Here is a 23153-nt window from a genome sequence, read left to right as displayed (position 1 = left end):
AATCTGTCTTCTCCATATTCTCCATCTGTTTCATCCATCTGCTCCACCTGTCCTATCCATCTGCTTCATCTGTCTGCTCCATCCATCTTCTCCATCCATCTTCTCCATCTGTCCTCTCAATCTGTCTTCTCCATCCATCTTCTCCATCTGTCTTCTCCATCCATCTTCTCCATCTGTCTGCCCCATCTGTCTTTTCCATCTGTTCCATCTGTCTTTTCCATCCATCTATCTTCTCCATTTCTCCATCTGTTGCTCTATCTGTCTCCTCCTTTCTGTCTTCTCCATTCATCTTCTCCATTTGTCTGCTCCATCTGCTCCACTTGTCTGCTCCATCTGTCTGCTCCAACTGTCTACTCCATCTGCTCCATCTGACTTCTCCATCCGTCTTCTCCATCTGTCTTCTCCATCCATCCTCTCTATCTGTCTTCTCCATCTTCTTCATCTGTCTGCTCCATCTGTCTTCGCCATCCATCTGCTCCACCTGTCTTCTATATCCATAATCTCTATCTGTCTTCTCCATCTGCTCCACCTGTCTTCTCCATTTGCTCCATCTGTCTACTCAATCTGTTTTCTCCATCTGTCTTCTCCATTCATCTTTTCCATCTGTCTTCTCCATCTGTTCCACTTGTCTGCTACATCTGTCTTTTCCATCTGTCTGCTCCATCTGTCTGCTCCATCTATATTCTCCATCTATATTCTCCATCTATCTTTTCCATCTGATCCATCCATCTGATCCATCTTCTCCATCCACCTGCTCCACCTGTCTTCTCCATCTGTCTTCTCCATCTATATTCTCCATCTATCTTTTCCGTCTGATCCATCCATCTGATCCATCTTCTCCATCCACGTGCTCCACCTGTCTTCTCCATCTTCTCCATCTGTCTTCTCCATCTGTTCCATCTGTCTTTTCCATCCTCTCCATCTGTTTGCTCCATCTGTATTTTCCATCCTCTCCATCTGTTTTCTCTGTCCTCTCCGTCCATCTGCTCCATCTGTCCTCTCCATCTTCTCGATCTGTCTTCTCCATCCATCTGCTCCATCTGTCTTCTCCATCTTCTCCATCTGTCTTCTCCATCCATCTGCTCCACCTGTCTTCTCCATCCATCTGCTCCATATGCCTTCTATATCCATCTTCTCCATCTGTCCCTCCATCTGCTCCATCTGTCTTCTCCATCTGTTCCTTCTGTCTATTCTATCCATCTTTTCCATCTGCCTTCTCCATCCGTCTTCTCCATCCATCTTCCCTGTCTGTCTTCTCCATCTGCTCCATCTGTCTTCTCCATCCATCTTCTCCATCTATCTTCTCCATCTACTCCATGTGTCTGCTGGTTGTGCATTCTATGTCTGTCTGTCTGTCCGTGGCGTCTATAGCTGCGAATGGTGGTAAGAAGTGTGATCTGCCCAGCGACGAGGCTGGGATCATCTGGGACAGTATCTGTTTTGCCTTCCTGCTGTTGCAGAGACGCGTCTTCATGAGTTACTACTTCCTACATGTGGTGGCTGACATCAGGGCCTCACAGATACTGGCCTCCAGGTATACGCTTACTGTGTGTGTGTCTTCATTAAGCTAATCCTTTTTAAGCTTTTTGTTCAAACTACCTCCATTATACCAGCTAACTCTTTGTATGTGTTGTTACCCTGCTGTGGTACTGTGATGTCATCATGTATCTGTTGTTACCCTGCTGTGGTACTGTGATGTCATCATGTATCTGTTATCCTGCTGTAGCACTGTGATGTCATCATGTATATGTTGTTATCCTGCTGTAGCACTGTGATGTCATCATGTATCTGTTCTTACCCTGCTGTGGTACTGTGATGTCATCGTGTATCTGTTTTTACCCTGCTGTGGTGCTATGATGTCATCATGTATCTGTTGTTACCCTGCTGTAGGACTGTGATGTCATCGTGTATCTGTTTTTACCCTGCTGTGGTGCTGTGATGTCATCATGTATCTGTTGTTACCCTGCTGTAGTACTGTGATGTCATCATGTATCTGTGATGTCATCATGTATCTGTTGTTACCCTGCTGTAGTACTGTGATGTCATCATGAATCTGTTCTTACCCTGCTGTGGTACTGTGATGTCATCATGTATCTGTGATGTCATCATGTATCTGTTCTTACCCTGCTGTAGTACTGTGATGTCATCATGTATCTGTGATGTCATCATGTATCTGTTCTTACCCTGCTGTAGTACTGTGATGTCATCATGTATCTGTTCTTACCCTGCTGTGGTACTGTGATGTCATCATGTATCTGTTCTTACCCTGCTGTAGTACTGTGATGTCATCATGTATCTGTGATGTCATCATGTATCTGTTCTTACCCTGCTGTAGTACTGTGATGTCATCATGTATCTGTTCTTACCCTGCTGTGGTACTGTGATGTCATCATGTATCTGTGATGTCATCATGTATCTGTTCTTACCCTGCTGTAGTACTGTGATGTCATCATGTATCTGTTCTTACCCTGCTGTGGTACTGTGATGTCATCATGTATCTGTGATGTCATCATGTATCTGTGATGTCATCATGTATATGTTGTTACCCTGCTGTAGTACTGTGATGTCATCATGTATCTGTGATGTCATCATGTATATGTTGTTACCCTGCTGTGGTACTGTGATGTCATCATGTATCTGTGATGTCATCATGTATCTGTTCTTACCCTGCTGTAGTACTGTGATGTCATCATGTATCTGTTCTTACCCTGCTGTGGTACTGTGATGTCATCATGTATCTGTGATGTCATCATGTATCTGTGATGTCATCATGTATATGTTGTTACCCTGCTGTAGTACTGTGATGTCATCATGTATCTGTGATGTCATCATGTATATGTTCTTACCCTGCTGTGGTACTGTGATGTCATCATGTATCTGTTCTTACCCTGCTGTGGTACTGTAATGTCATCATGTATCTGTTCTTACCCTGCTGTAGTACTGTGATGTCATCATGTATCTGTGATGTCATCATGTATCTGTTCTTACCCTGCTGTAGTACTGTGATGTCATCATGTATCTGTTCTTACCCTGCTGTGGTACTGTGAAGTCATCATGTATCTGTGATGTCATCATGTATCTGTTCTTACCCTGCTGTAGTACTGTGATGTCATCATGTATCTGTGATGTCATCATGTATCTGTTCTTACCCTGCTGTGGTACTGTAATGTCATCATGTATCTGTTCTTACCCTGCTGTAGTACTGTGATGTCATCATGTATCTGTGATGTCATCATGTATCTGTTCTTACCCTGCTGTAGTACTGTGATGTCATCATGTATCTGTTCTTACCCTGCTGTGGTACTGTGATGTCATCATGTATCTGTGATGTCATCATGTATCTGTGATGTCATCATGTATATGTTGTTACCCTGCTGTAGTACTGTGATGTCATCATGTATCTGTTCTTACCCTGCTGTGGTGCTGTGATGTCATCATGTATCTGTGATGTCATCATGTATCTGTTTTTACCCTGCTGTAGTACTGTGATGTCATCATGTATCTGTGATGTCATCATGTATCTGTTGTTACCCTGCTGTAGCACTGTGATGTCATCATGTATCTGTTCTTACCCTGCTGTGGTACTGTGATGTCATCATGTATCTGTTTGTTACCCTGCTGTAGGACTGTGATGTCATCGTGTATCTGTTTTTACCCTGCTGTGGTGCTGTGATGTCATGTATCTGTTGTTACCCTGCTGTAGTACTGTGATGTCATCATGTATCTGTGATGTCATCATGTATCTGTTGTTACCCTGCTGTAGTACTGTAATGTCATCATGTATCTGTTCTTACCCTGCTGTAGTACTGTGATGTCATCATGTATCTGTGATGTCATCATGTATCTGTTCTTACCCTGCTGTAGTACTGTGATGTCATCATGTATCTGTTCTTACCCTGCTGTGGTACTGTGAAGTCATCATGTATCTGTGATGTCATCATGTATCTGTTCTTACCCTGCTGTAGTACTGTGATGTCATCATGTATCTGTGATGTCATCATGTATCTGTTCTTACCCTGCTGTAGTTCTGTGATGTCATCATGTATCTGTTCTTACCCTGCTGTGGTACTGTGATGTCATCATGTATCTGTGATGTCATCATGTATCTGTGATGTCATCATGTATATGTTGTTACCCTGCTGTAGTACTGTGATGTCATCATTTATCTGTTCTTACCCTGCTGTGGTACTGTGATGTCATCATGTATCTGTGATGTGATGATGTATGTGTGTGTTTCAGAGGGGCTGAATTGTTCCAGGCAACTATAGTGAAGGCAGTCAGAGCCAAACTGGAGGAAGAGAAGCAGTCTATGGAACAGCTGAAGAGACAGTAAGTCCATGTAACGGGGTGAGTGACTGGTTGCTGGGAAGTCAGGCGCAGGAGAGCAGAGATGGGTGGTAACAGCTTTAATATCCACCCTGGCCCAAAGGCACAGGAGAGCAGAGATGGGTGATACCAGCTTTAATATCCACCCTGGCCCAAAGGTACAGGAGAGCAGAGATGGGTGATAAAACAAGACAAAACAAATGGAAAATGAAAGGTGTAGCAGCGATGGCTAGAAGACCGGTGACGTCGACCGCCGAATGCCGCCCGAACAAGGAAAGGGACCGACTTTGACGGAAGTCGTGACAGTCCAGGTGTTTCTGTTCATTCACCGCTGCAGAAATTCATAACCATTTAAGGCACAGACTTTTCAGAGTTGGATTGGTGCAACGTGATATAAAGTACACTGGACCCTCTCCAATTTACCTACCGCCCTGACAGATCCACGAACAATGCAATCAGCATTGCACTTCACCCTGCCCTCACCCACCTGGACCAGAGGAATGCGTAGTGTGAGGATGCTGTTCATTGACTACAGCTCGGCCTTCAATACCATATTAGCTCATTAGAAAGCTCACGGCCCTAGTTCTCCTCCCTATGCAACTGGATCCTGGACTTCATGACAGGCCGCCCCCCCAGGTGATGAAGGTAGGCAACACTACTTCCTCATCACTGGTTCTCAACACGGGGGTCCCACCAGGGTGTGCCCTCAGTCCGTTCCTGTACTCCCTATATACCCACGACTGAGTGGCTTCACTCAGTTCCAACTCCATCATCAAGTTAGCTGACGACACGACAGTAGTAGGCCTGAATCACCAACAAGAACGACGGCGTGGTGCCAGGAAAACAACCTCTCTCTCAACATCTGCAAAACAAAGGAGCTGATTGTGGACATCAGGCGGAACCAGGCTGGACACGCCCCCCATCCTCATCAACAGGGGCCGCCGTGGACACGGTCAATAACTTCAAATTCCTCAGCGTCCACATCTCAGAGAAGCTGAAACAGTGTAACCACACGGACACCTTGGTGAAGAAGGTGACTCTTCAACCTCTGGATGCTGAAGAAATTTGGGCTGTCCCTGAGGGCCCTCGCAGTGTTCTACAGGAGCACCATCGAGAGCAAACTGTCAGGCTGCATCACAGCCTGGTACAGCAGACTCTACGGCGGCTGACCGCAAGGCTCTTCAGAAGGTGATACGTGCAGGCGAACAAACCATTGGGTCCACACTGCCTGTCCTCCAGGACACTTACAACACCAGGTGTCGCAGGAAGGCCAAGAAGATCATCAGGGACGTCAAAGCCACTCAAACCTGTTCTCCCCGCTTCCGTCACTCAGACGGGCAGTAAATTCTCCCTGACCTGCTGCTCCCACATGGACGGTCTTTCTCCTGTTGCAGTGGTTCATATGTATATTAGTATATATACAGTCAGGGCAAAATAGTATTTGATCCCCTGCTGATTTTGTACGTTTGCCCACTGACAAAGAAATTATCCGTCTATAATTTTAATGGTAGATTTATTTGAACAATGAGAGACAGAATAACAACAACAAAAATCCAGAAAAACGCATGTCAAAAATGTTAGAAATTGATTTGCATTTTAATGAGGGAAATAAGTATTTGACCCCTCTGCAAAACATGACTTGGTACTTGGTGGCAAAAACCCTTGTTGGCAGTCACAGAGGTCAGACATTTCTTGAAGTTGGCCACCAGGTTTGCATACATCTCAGGAGGGATTTTGTCCCACTCCTCTTTGCAGATCTTCTCCAAGTCAGTAAGGTTTTGAGTCTGACGTTTGGCAAATCGAACCTTCAGCTCCCTCCACAGATTTTCTATGGGATTAAGTTCTGGAGACTGGCTAGGCCACTCCAGGACCTTAATGTGCTTCTTCTTGAGCCACTCCTTTGTTGCCTTGGCCGTGTGTTTTGGGTCATTGTCATGCTGGAATACCCATCCACGACCCATTTTCAATGACCTGGCTGAGGGAAGGAGGTTCTCACCCAAGATTTGACGGTACATGGCCCTGTCCATCGTCCCTTTGATGCGGTGAAGTTGTCCTGTCCCCTTAGCAGAAAAACACCCCCAAAGCATAATGTTTCCACCTCCATGTTTGACGGTGGGGATGGTGTTCTTGGGGGTCATAGGCAGCATTCCTCCTCTTCCAAACACGGCGAGTTGAGTTGATGCCAAAGAGCTCCATTTTGGTCTCATCTGACCACAACACTTTCACACAGTTGTCCTCTGAATCATTCAGATGTTCATTGGCAAACTTCAGACGGGCATGTATATGTGCTTTCTTGAGCAGGGGGACCTTGCGGGCGCTGCAGGATTTCAATCCTTCACGGCGTTGTGTGTTCACCAATTGTTTTCTTGGTGACTATGGTCCCAGTTGCCTTGAGATCATTGACAAGATCCTCCCGTGTAGTTCTGGGCTGATTCCTCACCGTTCTCATGATCTTGCATGGAGCCCCAGGCCGAGGGAGATTGACAGGTCTTTTGTGTTTCTTCCATTTGCGAATAATCGCACCAACTGTCGTCACCTTCTCACCAAGCTGCTTGGCGATAGTCTTGTAGCCCATTTCAGCCTTGTGTAGGTCTACAATCTTGTCCCTGACATCCTTGGAGAGCTCTTTGGTCTTGGCCATGGTGGAGAGTTTGGAATCTGATTGATTGCTTCTGTGGACAGGTGTCTTTTATACAGGTAACAAACTGAGATTAGGAGCACTCCCTTTAAGAGTGTGTTCCTAATCTCAGCTCGTTACCTGTATAAAAAACAACTGGGAGCCAGAAATCTTTCTAATTGAGAGGGGGTCAAATACTTATTTCCCTCATTAAAATGCAATTTACAACATTTTTGACATGGGTTTTTCTGGATTTTTGTTGTTGTTATTCTGTCTCTCACTGTTCAAATAAACCTACCATTAAAATTATAGACTGATCATTTCTTTATCAGTGGGAAAACATACAAAATCAGCAGGGGATCAAATACATTTTTCCCTCACTGTAGTATATAGTATATATAGTATGTATATTAGTATATAGTATATATAGTATGTATATATAGTATATAGTATGTATATTAGTACTAAATTAACTGCTATATCTATGTCATTCCCCCAAATGGTCACTCCCCCCATCGTCATTCCCCCCCCCTCCCCCCCATGGTCATTCCACCCCCAAAGTCAGTCCCCCCATGGTCATTCCCCCCTTATGGTCATTCCCCTCTATGGTCATTCCCCCCTATGGTCATTCCCCCCCTATGGTCATTCCCCCCCTATGGTCATTCCCCTCTATGGTCATTCCCCCCCTATGGTCATTCCCCCCTATGGTCATTCCCCCACCCCATGGTCATTCCCCCACCCCATGGTCATTCCCCCCCTATGGTCATTCCCCCCCATGGTCATTCCCCCACCCCATGGTCATTCTCTCTCCCCCTTATCTCTCTTTATCTCTCTCTCCACCCCACCCCCTCTCTATCTCCCCCTTTCTCTTCACCACCCTCTCTCTCTATCTCCCCCCTCTCTCTCTCTACACCCAACCTCCCTCTTTCTATCTCCCCCTCCCTCTCTCCACCCCACCCCCCCTCTCCCCCCTCTCTCTATCTCCCCCTCTCTCCACCCCCTCTCTTTCTATCTCCCCCTCTCTCTCTATCTCCCCCATACCCCACCCCCTCTCTCTCCACCCCCTCTGTCTCCCCCTCTCTCCCTCCCTCTCTCTCTCTCTCTCTCTCTCCACCCCCCTCTCTCTCTTTTTATCCTCCACCCCCTCTCTCTCTCTCTTTCTCAGGATGGACCGTATAAAGCAGCGCCAGGAGAAGTTTAAGAGAGGGAAGAAGATGTTGAGCCAGGAGTCAGGAGACAGAGAGAACCCCATCCATCTACAGGAGTCTGGAGACAGAGAGAACCCCATCCTTGAACAGAAGTCTAGAGACAGAGAGAACCCCATCCTTCCACATGAGTCTGGAGACAGAGAGAACCCCATCCTTCCACAGGAGTCAGGAGACAGAGAGAACACCATCCATCCACAAGAGTCTGGAGACAGAGAGAACCCCATCCTTCCACAGGAGTCTGGAGACAGAGAGAACCCCATCCTTCCACAGGAGTCTGGAGAAAGAGAGAACCCCATCCTTCCACAGGAGTCAGGAGACAGAGAGAACACCATCCATCCACAAGAGTCTGGAGACAGAGAGAACCCCATCCATCTACAGGAGTCTGGAGACAGAGAGAACCACATCCTTCCACAGGAGTCAGGAGACAGAGAGAACCCCATCCTTCCACAGGAGTCTGGAGACAGAGAGAACCCCATCCTTCCACAGGAGTCTGGAGACAGAGAGAACCCCATCCTTCCACAGGAGTCTGGAGACAGAGAGAACCCCATCCTTCCACAGGAGCAGCAGGGTGAGGGGGAGGATGAGGATGACAATGGTGTTGTTCTCATGGAATGTTTAGGAAACCTTGGAATAGATTTTCATACACTCACCATCATTATATGAAATAATCACTGTAAGCAATGTTGTGGTACTGGTGCTTATGTTTAAAAAAATGTTTTTAAAACATACTTATAAAGAAAAATAGTTGTTTAATTTTTTCACGAGCTCTGAATGAAGCATTGATCTACCTGTGAAACTATTTGTATTTTAGGAGCAGAGCGAGAGAGAGAGAAAGAACAAAAACAAGAACAATCTAAGACTAAAAAAAAGCGGTGGTGGCAGCCTTGGGTTGACCACGCCTCCAGTAGGTTGACCACGCCTTTTTTTTCTTCCACTCTGATTGGCTATTGTGTCCTTGACCAGAACTCACAGAGGATTTCCATGCTGCACCTGGGGCTCCAGACGCCCTGAAAACATTCCGTCGTGACCTCAGTCCTTTTCTGACTCTATTTAAGGCCCCTTGTTTGATTGATTGATCGATTTGTTTATTGGTTGATTGATTGGTTGGTTAATTGATTGATGAACCCCAAAACATCAGAAATATACAGGCAGGATGCTGTTCTGATTTCCTTTAATGAAATAAGACAATATGCCTCAACTAATGGCAATGAAATCATGTATTTGTGCATAAAATGGGGCCTTAAAGAGACAGAATATTCCACTGAGAGAAAATACAACAACTGATGCCTGTTATGTTTTGGGGTGTGGTTCTTAGGAGGCCACAGTAGGGAATCTCTCATTGTGAAATAATGTATTAATTCAACAGAGATAAAATGTATCTCCCCTTTCTCTTCCTGGAAAGAGGGTGAAGAATTCTATCTCTGTTCTAGTTCTTATCATCAACAGACCACAAGAGAAAAAAATCCAGAGCAATATAATACACACCTGAAATAGGCTTAAATATCGCAATGATAAAATCAATAAGGCTGAAAAGCTTTTCAAAAGCTTTTTCTAGTCACAGATCCGTACCTAAAATCTTCCACAGTTCTTCTCTGTGGTGGCCTGTTTCTGAATTGAATAGATTTTTTTTTGCATCATCCCCTGTTGTTTCATTCCTTATATTATTTATCCCGTGAACATCCCATTTCTATATTCAGAAATGATTCAGACCACTTGACTTTTCCCACATTTTGTTACGTTTACAGCCTCATTCTAAAACGGGTTGAGCTGTTTTTCTTCCTCGTCAATCTACACACAATACCCCTTAATGACATCACAATACCCCTTGATGACATCACAATACCCCTTAATGACATCACAATTCCCCATAATGACATCACAATTCCCCATAATGACATCACGTCGCTGCACAGCTATTTTCAGGTCTCTCCAGAGATGTTCGATCAGGTTCAAGTCCGGGCTCTGGTTTGGTCACTCAAGGACATTCAGAGACTTTTCCCGAAGCTGTTTGTCTTGGTTGTGTGCTTAGGTTCGTCCCGTTGGAAGGTGAACCTTCACCCCCAGTCTGAGGTCCTGAGCACTCTGAAGCAGGTTTTCATCAAGGATCTCGCTTTACTTTGCTCCGTTCATCTTTCCCACGATTCGGACAATTCTCCCAGTCCCTGCAGATGAAAAACATCCCCACAGCATGATGCTGCCACCACCATGCTTCACCGTAGAGATGGTGCCAAGAGTCCTCCAGACGTGACGCTTGGTATTCAGGCCGAAGAGTTCAATCTTGGTTTCATCAGACCAGAGAATCTTGTTTCTCATGGTCTGAGAATCCTGTAGGTGCCTTTTGGAAAACTCCAAGCGGGCTGTCATGTGCCTTTCACTGAAGAGTGGCTTCCAGCTGGCCACTCTACCATAAAGGCCTGATTGGTGGAGTGCTGCAGAGATAGTTTCCTTCTTGAAGGTTCTCCCATCTCCACAGAGGAACTCTGGAGCTCTGTCAGAGTGACCAGGGGGGTTCTTGGTCATCTCCCTGACCAAGGCCCTTCTCCCCCGATTGCTCAGTTTGGACGGGTGGCCAGCTCTAGGAAGACTCTTGGTGGTTCCAAACTTCTTCCATTTAAGAATGATGGAGGCCACTGTGTTCTTAGGGACCTTCAATGCTGCAGACATTTTTTGGTACCCTTCCCCAGATCTGTGCCTCGACACAATTCAGTAATGTTGTAGAAACATCTCAAGGATGATCAATGGAAACAGGATACACCTGCGCTCAATTTAGAGTCTCATGGCCAAGGGTCTGAATAGTTATGTCAATAAGATATATGTTTTTTAAATTTGTAATACATTTTTTTTAAATTCTAAAATACTGTTTTCAGATTTGTCATTATGTGTGTAGATTGATGAGGATTTTTTCATTCAATCCATCTTAGAATATGTTATATACGTCATGACTCTCCTGACGATCGGAAGGATCAGGTTACAGTGGGTCCTCTCTACAGCTCTCTCTCGTAGAGGGGGAGTGTCATGACTCTCCTGTGACGATCGGAAGGATCAGGTTACAGTGGGTCCTCTCTACAGCTCTCTCTCGTAGAGGGGGAGTGTCATGACTCTCCTGACGATCGGAAGGATCAGGTTACAGTGGGTCCTCTCTACAGCTCTCTCTCGTAGAGGGGGAGTGTCATGACTCTCCTGTGACGATCGGAAGGATCAGGTTACAGTGGGTCCTCTCTACAGCTCTCTCTCGTAGAGGGGGAGTGTCATGACTCTCCTGTGACGATCGGAAGGATCAGGTTACAGTGGGTCCTCTCTACAGCTCTCTCTCGTAGAGGGGGAAGTCTGCTGTTTTATGTTGGCTATAAAATACGCTGCCTATATGCTCTGTAGTGTTCAAGGTTGGAATGTTAACTGTGGAACACAGAGAGACCCTTGGACATCAAAAGTTGGAATAATTAAACAATATTTCTATTTTTGAGAATGTGGGAGTGGTTCGTGGACACTTATGGGACAGTCATGAATTTCCACTTCCTGTTTGGAAATTTGCCTGCCCTATGAGTTCTGTTATACTCACAGACATAATTCAAACAGTTTTAGAAACGTCAAAGTGTTTTTTATTCAATAGCAATAATAATATGCATATATTAACAATCTAGGACAGAGTAGGAGGCAGTTCACTATGGGCACGCAATTCATCCAAAGTGAAAATACTGCCCTCTATCCCTAACAGGTTTAATGGACAGTCATGACGAGTGTGTTTGATTTGGTGACCTCATGAAGAACAGGAAACACACATAACTGTATCTCTTAACTTGTTGCGTCGAGCAAACCCGTATCCGGGAGCGTAATCATAGCCTCAAGCTCATTACCATAACGCAACGTTAACTATTCATGAAAATCGCAAATGAAATGAAAGAAATATGCTAGCTCTCAAGCTTAGCCTTTTGTTAACAACACTGTCATCTCAGATTTTCAAAATATGCTTTTCAACCATAGCTACACAAGCATTTGTGTAAGAGTATTGATAGCTAGCATAGCATTAAGCCTAGCATTCAGCAGGCAATATTTTCACAAAAACAAGAAAAGCATTCAAATAAAATAATTTACATTTGAAGAACTTCGGATGTTTTCAATGAGGAGACTCTCAGTTAGATAGCAAATGTTCATTTTTTCCAAAAAGATTATTTGTTTAGGAGAAATCGCTCCGTTTGGTTCATCACGTTTGGCTAAGAAAAAACCCTGAAAATTCAGTCATTACAACGCCAAACTTTTTTCCAAATTAACTCCATAATATCGACAGAAACATGGCAAACGTTGTTTAGAATCAATCCTCAAGGTGTTTTCACATATCTATTCGATGATAAATAATTTGTGGTAGTTGGGTTTCTCCTCGGAAGCAAACAGAAAAATACACGCAGATGGAGATTACGCAATAATTGCGACGGAGGACACCAAGCGACCACCTGGTATATGTAGTCTCTTATGGTCAATCTTCCAATGATATGCCTACAAATACGTCACAATGCTGTCGACACTATGGGGAAACGACAGAAAGTCTAAGCTCATTCGTGACCCATACACAGCCACATAAGGACTCATTGAAACACAGCGCCTTCAAAATCTGGGGGCACTTCCTGTTTGAAATTTCATCTTGGTTTCGCCTGTAGCATCAGTTCTGTGGCACTCACAGACAATATCTTTGCAGATTGGAAACGTCAGAGTGTTTTCTTTCCAAAGCTGTCAATTATATGCATAGTCGAGCATCTTTTCGTGACAAAATATCTTGTTTAAAACGGGAACGTTTTTTTTATCCAAAAATTAAAAGAGCGCCCCCTATATCAAAGAAGTTAAAGTGTCAATTTCCCAGCTGTCAGGTTTACATCTAGATGTTGGACAAAATGAATGAGTAAATATTAAACTATTTGTGGGAAGATGTAATGTGATGTTGGCTTTCTAAAGGTTTAACTAGTGAGGCCGAACATTACATCAGGTGTCATGGAATCGCCCTAAAACCACTTCCTACAGAATGTACATTAAGTCAGAGAACACCGGGACGGAGTCCCCATGTTGGAATGGCTACAATTCTATAGACCATTAGACTATGTGTAGTTTTGGCTACACGGCTGGAAATGGTTAAACTCTGAGACTATTGATCACTACAGAATAAGAGCAAATCCTAGACGTAGAATTACTAGTCTGTAGCTGGAGATTACATAAGTCTAGTACGAGAATACCGACAACCGCGGAAGCATCTATCTATGCAACGACCAATATCTAGGCCTGACGTATCCATTACAACAGATACTAGCCAGAGCAGCATAGAAAGCTACAACTTCGAAAGACATTGTGACTTCTGGGGAAGATACCCAGAGACTCTCTGATGAACTGACTCTCCAGCAGACTGACCAGCGTTTCCAACAGAGAAGACAACAACAGCATACAGGTGTAAATATAAACACATTGCAATTATTTTCGAATGAGCGGCCGTTCATGTGCAAAGGATTAGCATTTCAATGAATATAATTATAGACTGTGTGTAGTGAATCCCTTTTGTCTTTTCCGCTCTTTCTCAGTCCCCACCCCTTTCCTTTGTCTACCAAGCCTTCATATCGGCTTCAGCCGCTAAGGACTTTTTCTTTGTATCATCCAGTAACCCAAATATCTACTGTTGGTTTGTTATGTGATTCTGTGTGATTATTTAATTAGTTAGTAAATAAATAATTAAGCCAATTTGAATATCGATGATTCATGATTTAGGCTAGGGTTCGTGCAGATATCCAAGGGTTTGCGACGTTCAGTAACGAGAACTGATGAGGTAATAATGCATTAATAGAAGACTGTAATTGATAAGATAATAAAATATCTGAAGAGTTATATTCGGGAAATTGACACTCTATAAACAAAAAAAAATCCGTGGTGCCCCTGACTTCCTAGTTAATTAAAGTTACATGATTAGTTTAATCGTATAATTAAATTACAGATAGAGAATGTTATTTTATCAAATCAAATCTTCACATTTAATGAGTCACAGACACGACAGCTGTAACGTAACAAAATGTGGAAAAGGCGAAGGGGTCTGAATACTTTACGAATGCACTGTATTACCCAGCATCCTTTACTCCTGTTCCCCTACTGTGGCTCTTCTGTTCAAGGACATAATTCCGTTTCACCAATTACAATACTTTTAAAGTCTCTGCCCAAGTCACCTCAAACCTGTGCCATGTCTTACCAAACAAACTAATGCAATTATTCTGTGTCTAACTTTGTGTGTGTTTTCCCTGCCCTCATCAACTTCATCCCACTAGTAGGCTTTTTGAATCAAACCAACTTCTGCTGCCTCACATTTACCTAGTTTTACACCCCAAAGCATCACCTGCTTTTCAAACCCTTTCCTCCAGTTAATATTAACAGCACCTTCCTCTCTACTCATCAGTGGTGAGGAGTGGAGATTATTACTTGTTTGAAACCGACAGTGAAGAAGAGGAGGAAGAGTTGGAAAGAAGAGAGGGTCTACTGCCTCCCAAGAAGTCGGCGTTTCAGGTGAGGAATAGAACAACGGCAAAGTAGTTACTGGTATTACCGCTATGTGAAATATTATATTGTATGTATTGTTCAGTTTAGTTTAAGATAATCTGTTGCTAGTTGGAAAATGTCTTCTTTCTGCTCTGACACTTTCTTCAATATAATCTAATTCTGTTTTCTACTAACTCTCCCACCACCCTTTGTCCCTCCTCTTCAGCAAGCTATTGGGAAGTTTGCCTCAGCCCTTATAGCTCTGCCCAGATCTATCATTAAACTTCCAAAAGCCATCTTTCAGTATGTAATCAGGGCAGCCAAGGTACAAAAACAATAGATTCAGCATCTCCTCTTACCATAGCCTGTGAGACCGTATCCTCAGTCTGTGTAGTCTGTATCCTGTGTCCTCAGCATGTGTAGTCTGTATCCTCAGCATGTGTAGTCTGTATCCTGTGTCCTCAGCATGTGTAGTCTGTATCCTCAGTCTGTGTAGATTGTATCCTGTGTCCTCAGCATGTGTAGTCTGTATCCTCAGTCTGTGTAGATTGTATCCTGTGTCCTCAGCATGTGTAGTCTGTATCCTCAGTCTGTGTAGACCGTATCCTGTGTCTCAGCATGTGTAGTCGGTATCCTCAGTCTGTGTAGACTGTATCCTGTGTCTCAGCATGTGTAATCTGTATCTCAGCATGTGTAGTCTGTATCCTGTATCTCAGCATGTGTAGTCTGTATCCTGTATCTCAGCGTGTGTAGTCTGTATCCTGTATCTCAGCATGTGTAGTCTGTATCTCAGCATGTGTAGTCTGTATCCTGTATCTCAGCATGTGTAGTCTGTATCTCAGCATGTGTAGTTTGTATCCTGTATCTCAGCATGTGTAGTCTGGATTCTGTATCTCAGCATGTGTAGTCTGTATCTCAGCATGTGTAGTCTGTATCCTGTATCTCAGCATGTGTAGTCTGGATCCTGTATCTCAGCATGTGTAGTCTGTATCTCAGCATGTGTAGTCTGTATCTCAGCATGTGTAGTCTGTATCCTGTATCTCAGCATGTGTAGTCTGTATCCTGTATCTCAGCATGTGTAGTCTGGATCCTGTATCTCAGCATGTGTAGTCTGTATCTCAGCATGTGTAGTCTGGATCCTGTATCTCAGCATGTGTAGTCTGTATCTCAGCATGTGTGGTCTGTATCCTGTATCTCAGCATGTGTAGTCTGGATCCTGTATCTCAGCATGTGTAGTCTGTATCTCAGCATGTGTAGTCTGTATCCTGTATCTCAGCATGTGTAGTCTGGATTCTGTATCTCAGCATGTGTAGTCTGTATCTCAGCATGTGTAGTCTGTATCCTGTATCTCAGCATGTGTAGTCTGTATCCTGTATCTCAGCGTGTGTAGTCTGTATCCTGTATCTCAGCATGTGTAGTCTGTATCTCAGCATGTGTAGTCTGTATCCTGTATCTCAGCATGTGTAGTCTGGATTCTGTATCTCAGCATGTGTAGTCTGTATCTCAGCATGTGTAGTCTGTATCCTGTATCTCAGCATGTGTAGTCTGGATTCTGTATCTCAGCATGTGTAGTCTGTATCCTGTATCTCAGCATGTGTAGTCTGGATCCTGTATCTCAGCATGTGTAGTCTGTATCTCAGCATGTGTAGTCTGTATCCTGTGTCCTCAGCATGCCATTTAACCCAACCCCTCTGAATCATTCCTTTGATTGAATTGAATCCTAACTTGAAATCAGTTTGTGTTTCTCACGTTTTCGTACAAATCTTCTGTCAGCATCAACAGATAGTTGGAGTTAAGCATACACATCTCAAATTAGGATCCGTCTCTTTATGTTCAAACTCTAACATTGTGCTTCCTGTACTGTACTGTCCCAGTTTGTCTACCATGTCTGGATAACAGACTCCAAGACAGCCATGAAGAAACGAAGCAAAGAGAAGAACAAGTTCTGGAAGAGGTACACCAAGAGAGACAAACACAAAAAGGACAAGATGGATGGTGAGTGTGGGTTCTGGAAGAGGTAGACCGAGAGAGACAAAAACAAAAAGGACAAGATGGATGGTGAGTGTGGGTTCTGGAAGAGGTAGACCGAGAGAGACAAAAACAAAAAGGACAAGATGGATGGTGAGTGTGGGTTCTGGAAGAGGTAGACCGAGAGAGACAAAAACAAAAAGGACAAGATGGATGGTGAGTGTGGGTTCTGGAAGAGGTAGACCAAGAGAGATAATCACAAATTATGAACCAGGTACACCAGGAGACAAACACAAGAAGGAAGTTAATCAGGAGTAGGGTTGTAAAAGTCGGGTAACTTTCCAAAAATGACCAGGTTTTCCAGAAACCCCGTTTGGAGGATTCCTCGATGTTCTGCTTATTCCATCCTGATTCCAAGAGTATTCCAACCTGGATTTGTGGAAAAAACCTGTGAATTTTGGTAAAGTTAGCAGAATTATGCAAGCCTAATCGGAAGAGTAAGCCAGAGTCAGTGGTATAAAGAAGCATACACACTATATTCTTGATTGCCAGTCTATTCATAATGTAAGTAATGTACTGTGGAGGTCTTCAGCCCTATCAAAAGAGGCTTGGTTGTGAAAAGGCAGGGTGAGAGTGGGCAGCCCAGACGTGTACCCCAGAATATAATCTAGTAGAACGGGTGCTTACTGCTCATACATGCACAGTAATTATAATCCAAATCTACTCTGTTATATGTGCATTAAGTTATTGTATCATTGTGTTATTCTCTGTAAGTTATTGTTTTGTTGTTATTGTTTTGTTGTGTTATTCTCTGTAAGTTATTGTTTTGTTGTGTTGTCCTCTGTAAGTCATTGTTTTGTTGTGTTATTCTCTATATGTTATTGTTTTGTTATTGTTTTGTTGTGTTATTCTCTGTATGTTATTGTTTTGTTGTTATTGTTTTGTTGTGTTATTCTCTATACGTTATTGTTTTGTTGTGTTATTCTCTGTATGTTATTGTTTTGTTGTTATTGTTTTGTTGTGTTATTCTCTGTAAGTTATTGTTTTGTTGTGTTGTCCTCTGTAAGTCATTGTTTTGTTGTGTTGTCCTTTGTAAGTTATTGTTTTGTGTTGTTATTCTGTAGGTCATGTGACTATAGAGTTCGGAGAGACAGAGGAAGATCAGAAGGGAGGAGAGGAGAAGAAGTCTGATGGACCAGGTGGGTGCCACAGCCCCTTTGAAATACTGTAGTATATTGAAGCAATAAGGCCTGAATGCTGATTGGCTGACAGCCGTGGTATGTCAGACCGTATACCACGGGTATGACAAAACATTTATTTTTACTGCTCTAATTATGTTGGTAACCAGTTGATAATAGCAATAAGGCACCTCTGGGGTTTGTGGTATATGGCCAATATACCATGGCTAAGGGCTGTACTTCGCGTTGCGTCGTGTGTAAGAACAACCCTTAGCCGTGGTATATTGGCCATATACCACACTCCTTCAGGTCTTATTGCTTCAATATACCATGGCTTTCAGCCAACAGCATTCATGAGCCAAACTACCCAGTTTATAGTTACAGTGCCTTGCGAAAGTATTCGGCCCCCTTGAACTTTGCGACCTTTTGCCACATTTCAGGCTTCAAACATAAAGATATAAAACTGTATTTTTTGTGAAGAATCAACAACAAGTGGGACACAATCATGAAGTGGAACGACATTTATTGGATATTTCAAACTTTTTTAACAAATCAAAAACTGAAAAATTGGGCGTGCAAAATTATTCAGCCCCCTTAAGTTAATACTTTGTAGCGCCACCTTTTGCTGCGATTACAGCTGTAAGTCGCTTGGGGTATGTCTCTATCAGTTTTGCACATCGAGAGACTGAACTTTTTTTCCATTCCTCCTTGCAAAACAGCTCGAGCTCAGTGAGGTTGGATGGAGAGCATTTGTGAACAGCAGTTTTCAGTTCTTTCCACAGATTCTCGATTGGATTCAGGTCTGGACTTTGACTTGGCCATTCTAACACCTGGATATGTTTATTTTTGAACCATTCCATTGTAGATTGTGCTTTATGTTTTGGATCATTGTCTTGTTGGAAGACAAATCTCCGTCCCAGTCTCAGGTCTTTTGCAGACTCCATCAGGTTTTCTTCCAGAATGGTCCTGTATTTGGCTCCATCCATCTTCCCATCAATTTTAACCATCTTCCCTGTCCCTGCTGAAGAAAAGCAGGCCCAAACCATGATGCTGCCACCACCATGTTTGACAGTGGGCATGGTGTGTTCAGGGTGATGAGCTGTGTTGCTTTTACGCCAAACATAACGTTTTGCATTGTTGCCAAAAAGTTCAATTTTGGTTTCATCTGACCAGAGCACCTTCTTCCACATGTTTGGTGTGTCTCCCAGGTGGCTTGTGGCAAACTTTAAACAACACTTTTTATGGATATCTTTAAGAAATGGCTTTCTTCTTGCCACTCTTCCATAAAGGCCAGATTTGTGCAATATATGACTGATTGTTGTCCTATGGACAGAGTCTCCCACCTCAGCTGTAGATCTCTGCAGTTCATCCAGAGTGATCATGGGCCTCTTGGCTGCATCTCTGATCAGTCTTCTCCTTGTATGAGCTGAAAGTTTTAGAGGGACGGCCAGGTCTTGGTAGATTTGCAGTGGTCTTCCATTTCAATATTATCGCTTGCACAGTGCTCCTTGGGATGTTTAAAGCTTGGGAAATCTTTTTGTATCCAAATCTGGCTTTAAACTTCTTCACAACAGTATCTCGGACCTGCCTGGTGTGTTCCTTGTTCTTCATGATGCTCTCTGCGCTTCTGAGACTATCACAGTGCAGGTGCATTTATACGGAGACTTGATTACACACAGGTAGATTGTATTTATCATCATTAGTCATTTAGGTCAACATTGGATCATTCAGAGATCCTCACTGAACTTCTGGAGAGAGTTTGCTGCACTGAAAGTAAAGGTGGCTGAATAATTTTGCACGCCCAATTTTTCAGTTTTTGATTTGTTAAAAAAGTTTAAAATATCCAATAAATGTCGTTCCACTTCATGATTGTGTCCCACTTGTTGTTGATTCTTCACAAAAAAATACAGTTTTATATCTTTATGTTTGAAGCCTGAAATGTGGCAAAAGGTCGCAAAGTTCAAGGGGGGCGAAGACTTTCGCAAGGCACTGTATATCCAAAACACATGTCAAAACCACATACATGGAGAGACCAACCTCGATTCAATTTAAATCATTTAAATACATATATATTATCCTTACTATAGTTTACTCAGAGTCAATGATGGTCAATAGCAATGTGATCGTGAGTGTTGATATTATGACTTCTTCAGTTGAATAGACTGGTATTATGACTACTTTAGTTTGAATAGACTGGTATTATGACTACTTTAGTTTGAATAGACTGGTATTATGACTACTTTAGTTTGAATAGACTGGTATTATGACTACTTTAGTTTGAATAGACTGGTATTATGACTACTTTAGTTTGAATAGACTGGTATTATGACTACTTTAGTTTGAATAGACTGGTATTATGACTACTTTAGTTTGAATAGACTGGTATTATGACTACTTTAGTTTGAATAGACTGGTATTATGTTGCTTTGACTAAGAGTGTACGGTAAATGTAACTTCTCTTTCCCACTTCCCACCAGACAACGTTTTGAAGCGAGTGTTCAACGTCATCAAGTTCAGCTGGGTGTTGTTCCAGACCACGGTGGAGAGCTTCACCAAGTGGATGAACAACGTGTGTAGAGAACACATAGACATCTCCACCGTGCTGCGTATTGAGAGATGCATGCTCACTAGAGAGGTCAAAAAGGTACCTCCCTCTCTCTCTATCTCTCTCTCTGTCTGTCTCTCTCTCCCTGTCTCTCTCTCTCTCTCTCTCTCCCTGTCTCTCTCTCTCTCTCTCTCTCTCTGTCTCTCTCTCTCTCTCCCTCTCTCTCTCTCTCTCCCTGTCTCTCTCTCTCTCTCTCTCTCTCTCTCTCTGTCTCTCTCTCTCTCTCCCTCTCTCTCTCTATCTCTCTCTCTCTCTCTCTCTCTAAGACAGGGGAACCCGTCTCAACATGACGGAGAGTAAGACAGGGGAACCCGTCTCTACATGACGGAGAGTAAGACAGGGGAACCCGTCTCTACATGACGGAGAGTAAGACAGGGGAACCCGTCTCTACATGACGGAGAGTAAGACAGGGGAACCCGTCTCTACATGACGGAGAGTAAGACAGGGGGACCCGTCTCTACATGACGGAGAGTAAGACAGGGGAACCCGTCTCTACATGACGGAGAGTAAGACAGGGGAACCCGTCTCTACATGACGGAGAGTAAGACAGGGGGACCCGTCTCTACATGACGGAGAGTAAGACAGGGGAACCCGTCTCGTCTCTACATGACGGAGAGTAAGACAGGGGAACCCGTCTCTACATGACGGAGAGTAAGACAGGGGAACCCGTCTCTACATGACGGAGAGTAAGACAGGGGAACCCGTCTCTACATGACGGAGAGTAAGACAGGGGAACCCGTCTCTACATGACGGAGAGTAAGACAGGGGAACCCGTCTCTACATGACGGAGAGTAAGACAGGGGAACCCGTCTCTACATGACGGAGAGTAAGACAGGGGGACCCGTCTCTACATGACGGAGAGTAAGACAGGGGAACCCGTCTCTACATGACGGAGAGTAAGACAGGGGAACCCGTCTCTACATGACAGAGAGTAAGACAGGGGAACCCGTCTCTACATGACGGAGAGTAAGACAGGGGAACCCGTCTCTACATGACGGAGAGTAAGACAGGGGAACCCGTCTCAACATGACGGAGAGTAAGACAGGGGGACCCGTCTCTACATGACGGAGAGTAAGACAGGGGAACCCGTCTCTACATGACGGAGAGTAAGACAGGGGAACCCGTCTCAACATGACGGAGAGTAAGACAGGGGGACCCGTCTCTACATGACGGAGAGTAAGACAGGGGAACCCGTCTCTACATGACGGAGAGTAAGACAGGGGAACCCGTCTCTACATGACGGAGAGTAAGACAGGGGAACCCGTCTCAACATGACGGAGAGTAAGACAGGGGGACCCGTCTCTACATGACGGAGAGTAAGACAGGGGGACCCGTCTCTACATGACGGAGAGTAAGACAGGGGGACCCGTCTCTACATGACGGAGAGTAAGACAGGGGGACCCGTCTCTACATGACGGAGAGTAAGACAGGGGAACCCGTCTCTACATGACGGAGAGTAAGACAGGGGAACCCGTCTCTACATGACGGAGAGTAAGACAGGGGGACCCGTCTCTACATGACGGAGAGTAAGACAGGGGGACCCGTCTCTACATGACGGAGAGTAAGACAGGGGGACCCGTCTCTACATGACGGAGAGTAAGACAGGGGGACCCGTCTCTACATGACGGAGAGTAAGACAGGGGAACCCGTCTCTACATGACGGAGAGTAAGACAGGGGAACCCGTCTCTACATGACGGAGAGTAAGACAGGGGGACCCGTCTCTACATGACGGAGAGTAAGACAGGGGAACCCGTCTCTACATGACGGAGAGTAAGACAGGGGAACCCGTCTCAACATGACGGAGAGTAAGACAGGGGGACCCGTCTCTACATGACGGAGAGTAAGACAGGGGAACCCGTCTCAACATGACGGAGAGTAAGACAGGGGGACCCGTCTCTACATGACGGAGAGTAAGACAGGGGAACCCGTCTCTACATGATGGAGAGTAAGACAGGGGGACCCGTCTCTACATGACGGAGAGTAAGACAGGGGAACCTTTTTCAACATGACGGAGAGTAAGACAGGGGAACCCGTCTCAACATGACAGAGAGTAAGACAGGGGGACCCGTCTCTACATGACGGAGAGTAAGACAGGGGGACCCGTCTCTACATGACGGAGAGTAAGACAGGGGAACCCGTCTCTACATGACGGAGAGTAAGACAGGGGGACCCGTCTCTACATGACGGAGAGTAAGACAGGGGAACCCGTCTCTACATGACGGAGAGTAAGACAGGGGAACCCGTCTCAACATGACGGAGAGTAAGACAGGGGGACCCGTCTCTACATGACGGAGAGTAAGACAGGGGAACCCGTCTCAACATGACGGAGAGTAAGACAGGGGGACCCGTCTCTACATGACGGAGAGTAAGACAGGGGAACCCGTCTCTACATGATGGAGAGTAAGACAGGGGGACCCGTCTCTACATGACGGAGAGTAAGACAGGGGAACCTTTTTCAACATGACGGAGAGTAAGACAGGGGAACCCGTCTCAACATGACAGAGAGTAAGACAGGGGGACCCGTCTCTACATGACGGAGAGTAAGACAGGGGAACCCGTCTCTACATGACGGAGAGTAAGACAGGGGAACCCGTCTCAACATGACGGAGATTAAGACAGGGGGACCTTTTTCAACATGACGGAGAGTAAGACAGGGGAACCTGTTAAGAAATTTAAACGTGACTCTTCTACAGACAATTTCATATTTTCACCACCAGGAATGGTAAAGGTCGAAACCCATCTGTTAAAATCA

General features: G+C 44.4%; 1 protein-coding gene across 1 annotated transcript in view; it reads left to right on the top strand.

The window, feature by feature from the left end:
* Positions 1 to 23153, top strand: part of LOC110508253 (piezo-type mechanosensitive ion channel component 2) — a 149101-nt gene that overhangs the window by 70858 nt on the left and 55090 nt on the right. The window contains exons 19-27 of the mRNA XM_036966347.1: positions 1372 to 1534; positions 4240 to 4329; positions 8109 to 8171; positions 8652 to 8719; positions 8975 to 9055; positions 14570 to 14676; positions 16524 to 16644; positions 17742 to 17816; positions 20273 to 20439. Of these exons, the coding sequence (XP_036822242.1) occupies positions 1372 to 1534; positions 4240 to 4329; positions 8109 to 8171; positions 8652 to 8719; positions 8975 to 9055; positions 14570 to 14676; positions 16524 to 16644; positions 17742 to 17816; positions 20273 to 20439 (935 nt within the window). The remainder of the gene's footprint in view (positions 1 to 1371; positions 1535 to 4239; positions 4330 to 8108; positions 8172 to 8651; positions 8720 to 8974; positions 9056 to 14569; positions 14677 to 16523; positions 16645 to 17741; positions 17817 to 20272; positions 20440 to 23153) is intronic.

The sequence above is a fragment of the Oncorhynchus mykiss genome, chromosome 28 (genome assembly GCF_013265735.2).
Source record: "Oncorhynchus mykiss isolate Arlee chromosome 28, USDA_OmykA_1.1, whole genome shotgun sequence".
NCBI lineage: Eukaryota > Metazoa > Chordata > Actinopteri > Salmoniformes > Salmonidae > Oncorhynchus > Oncorhynchus mykiss.
This window is presented reverse-complemented; position numbering and strand designations above follow the sequence as displayed.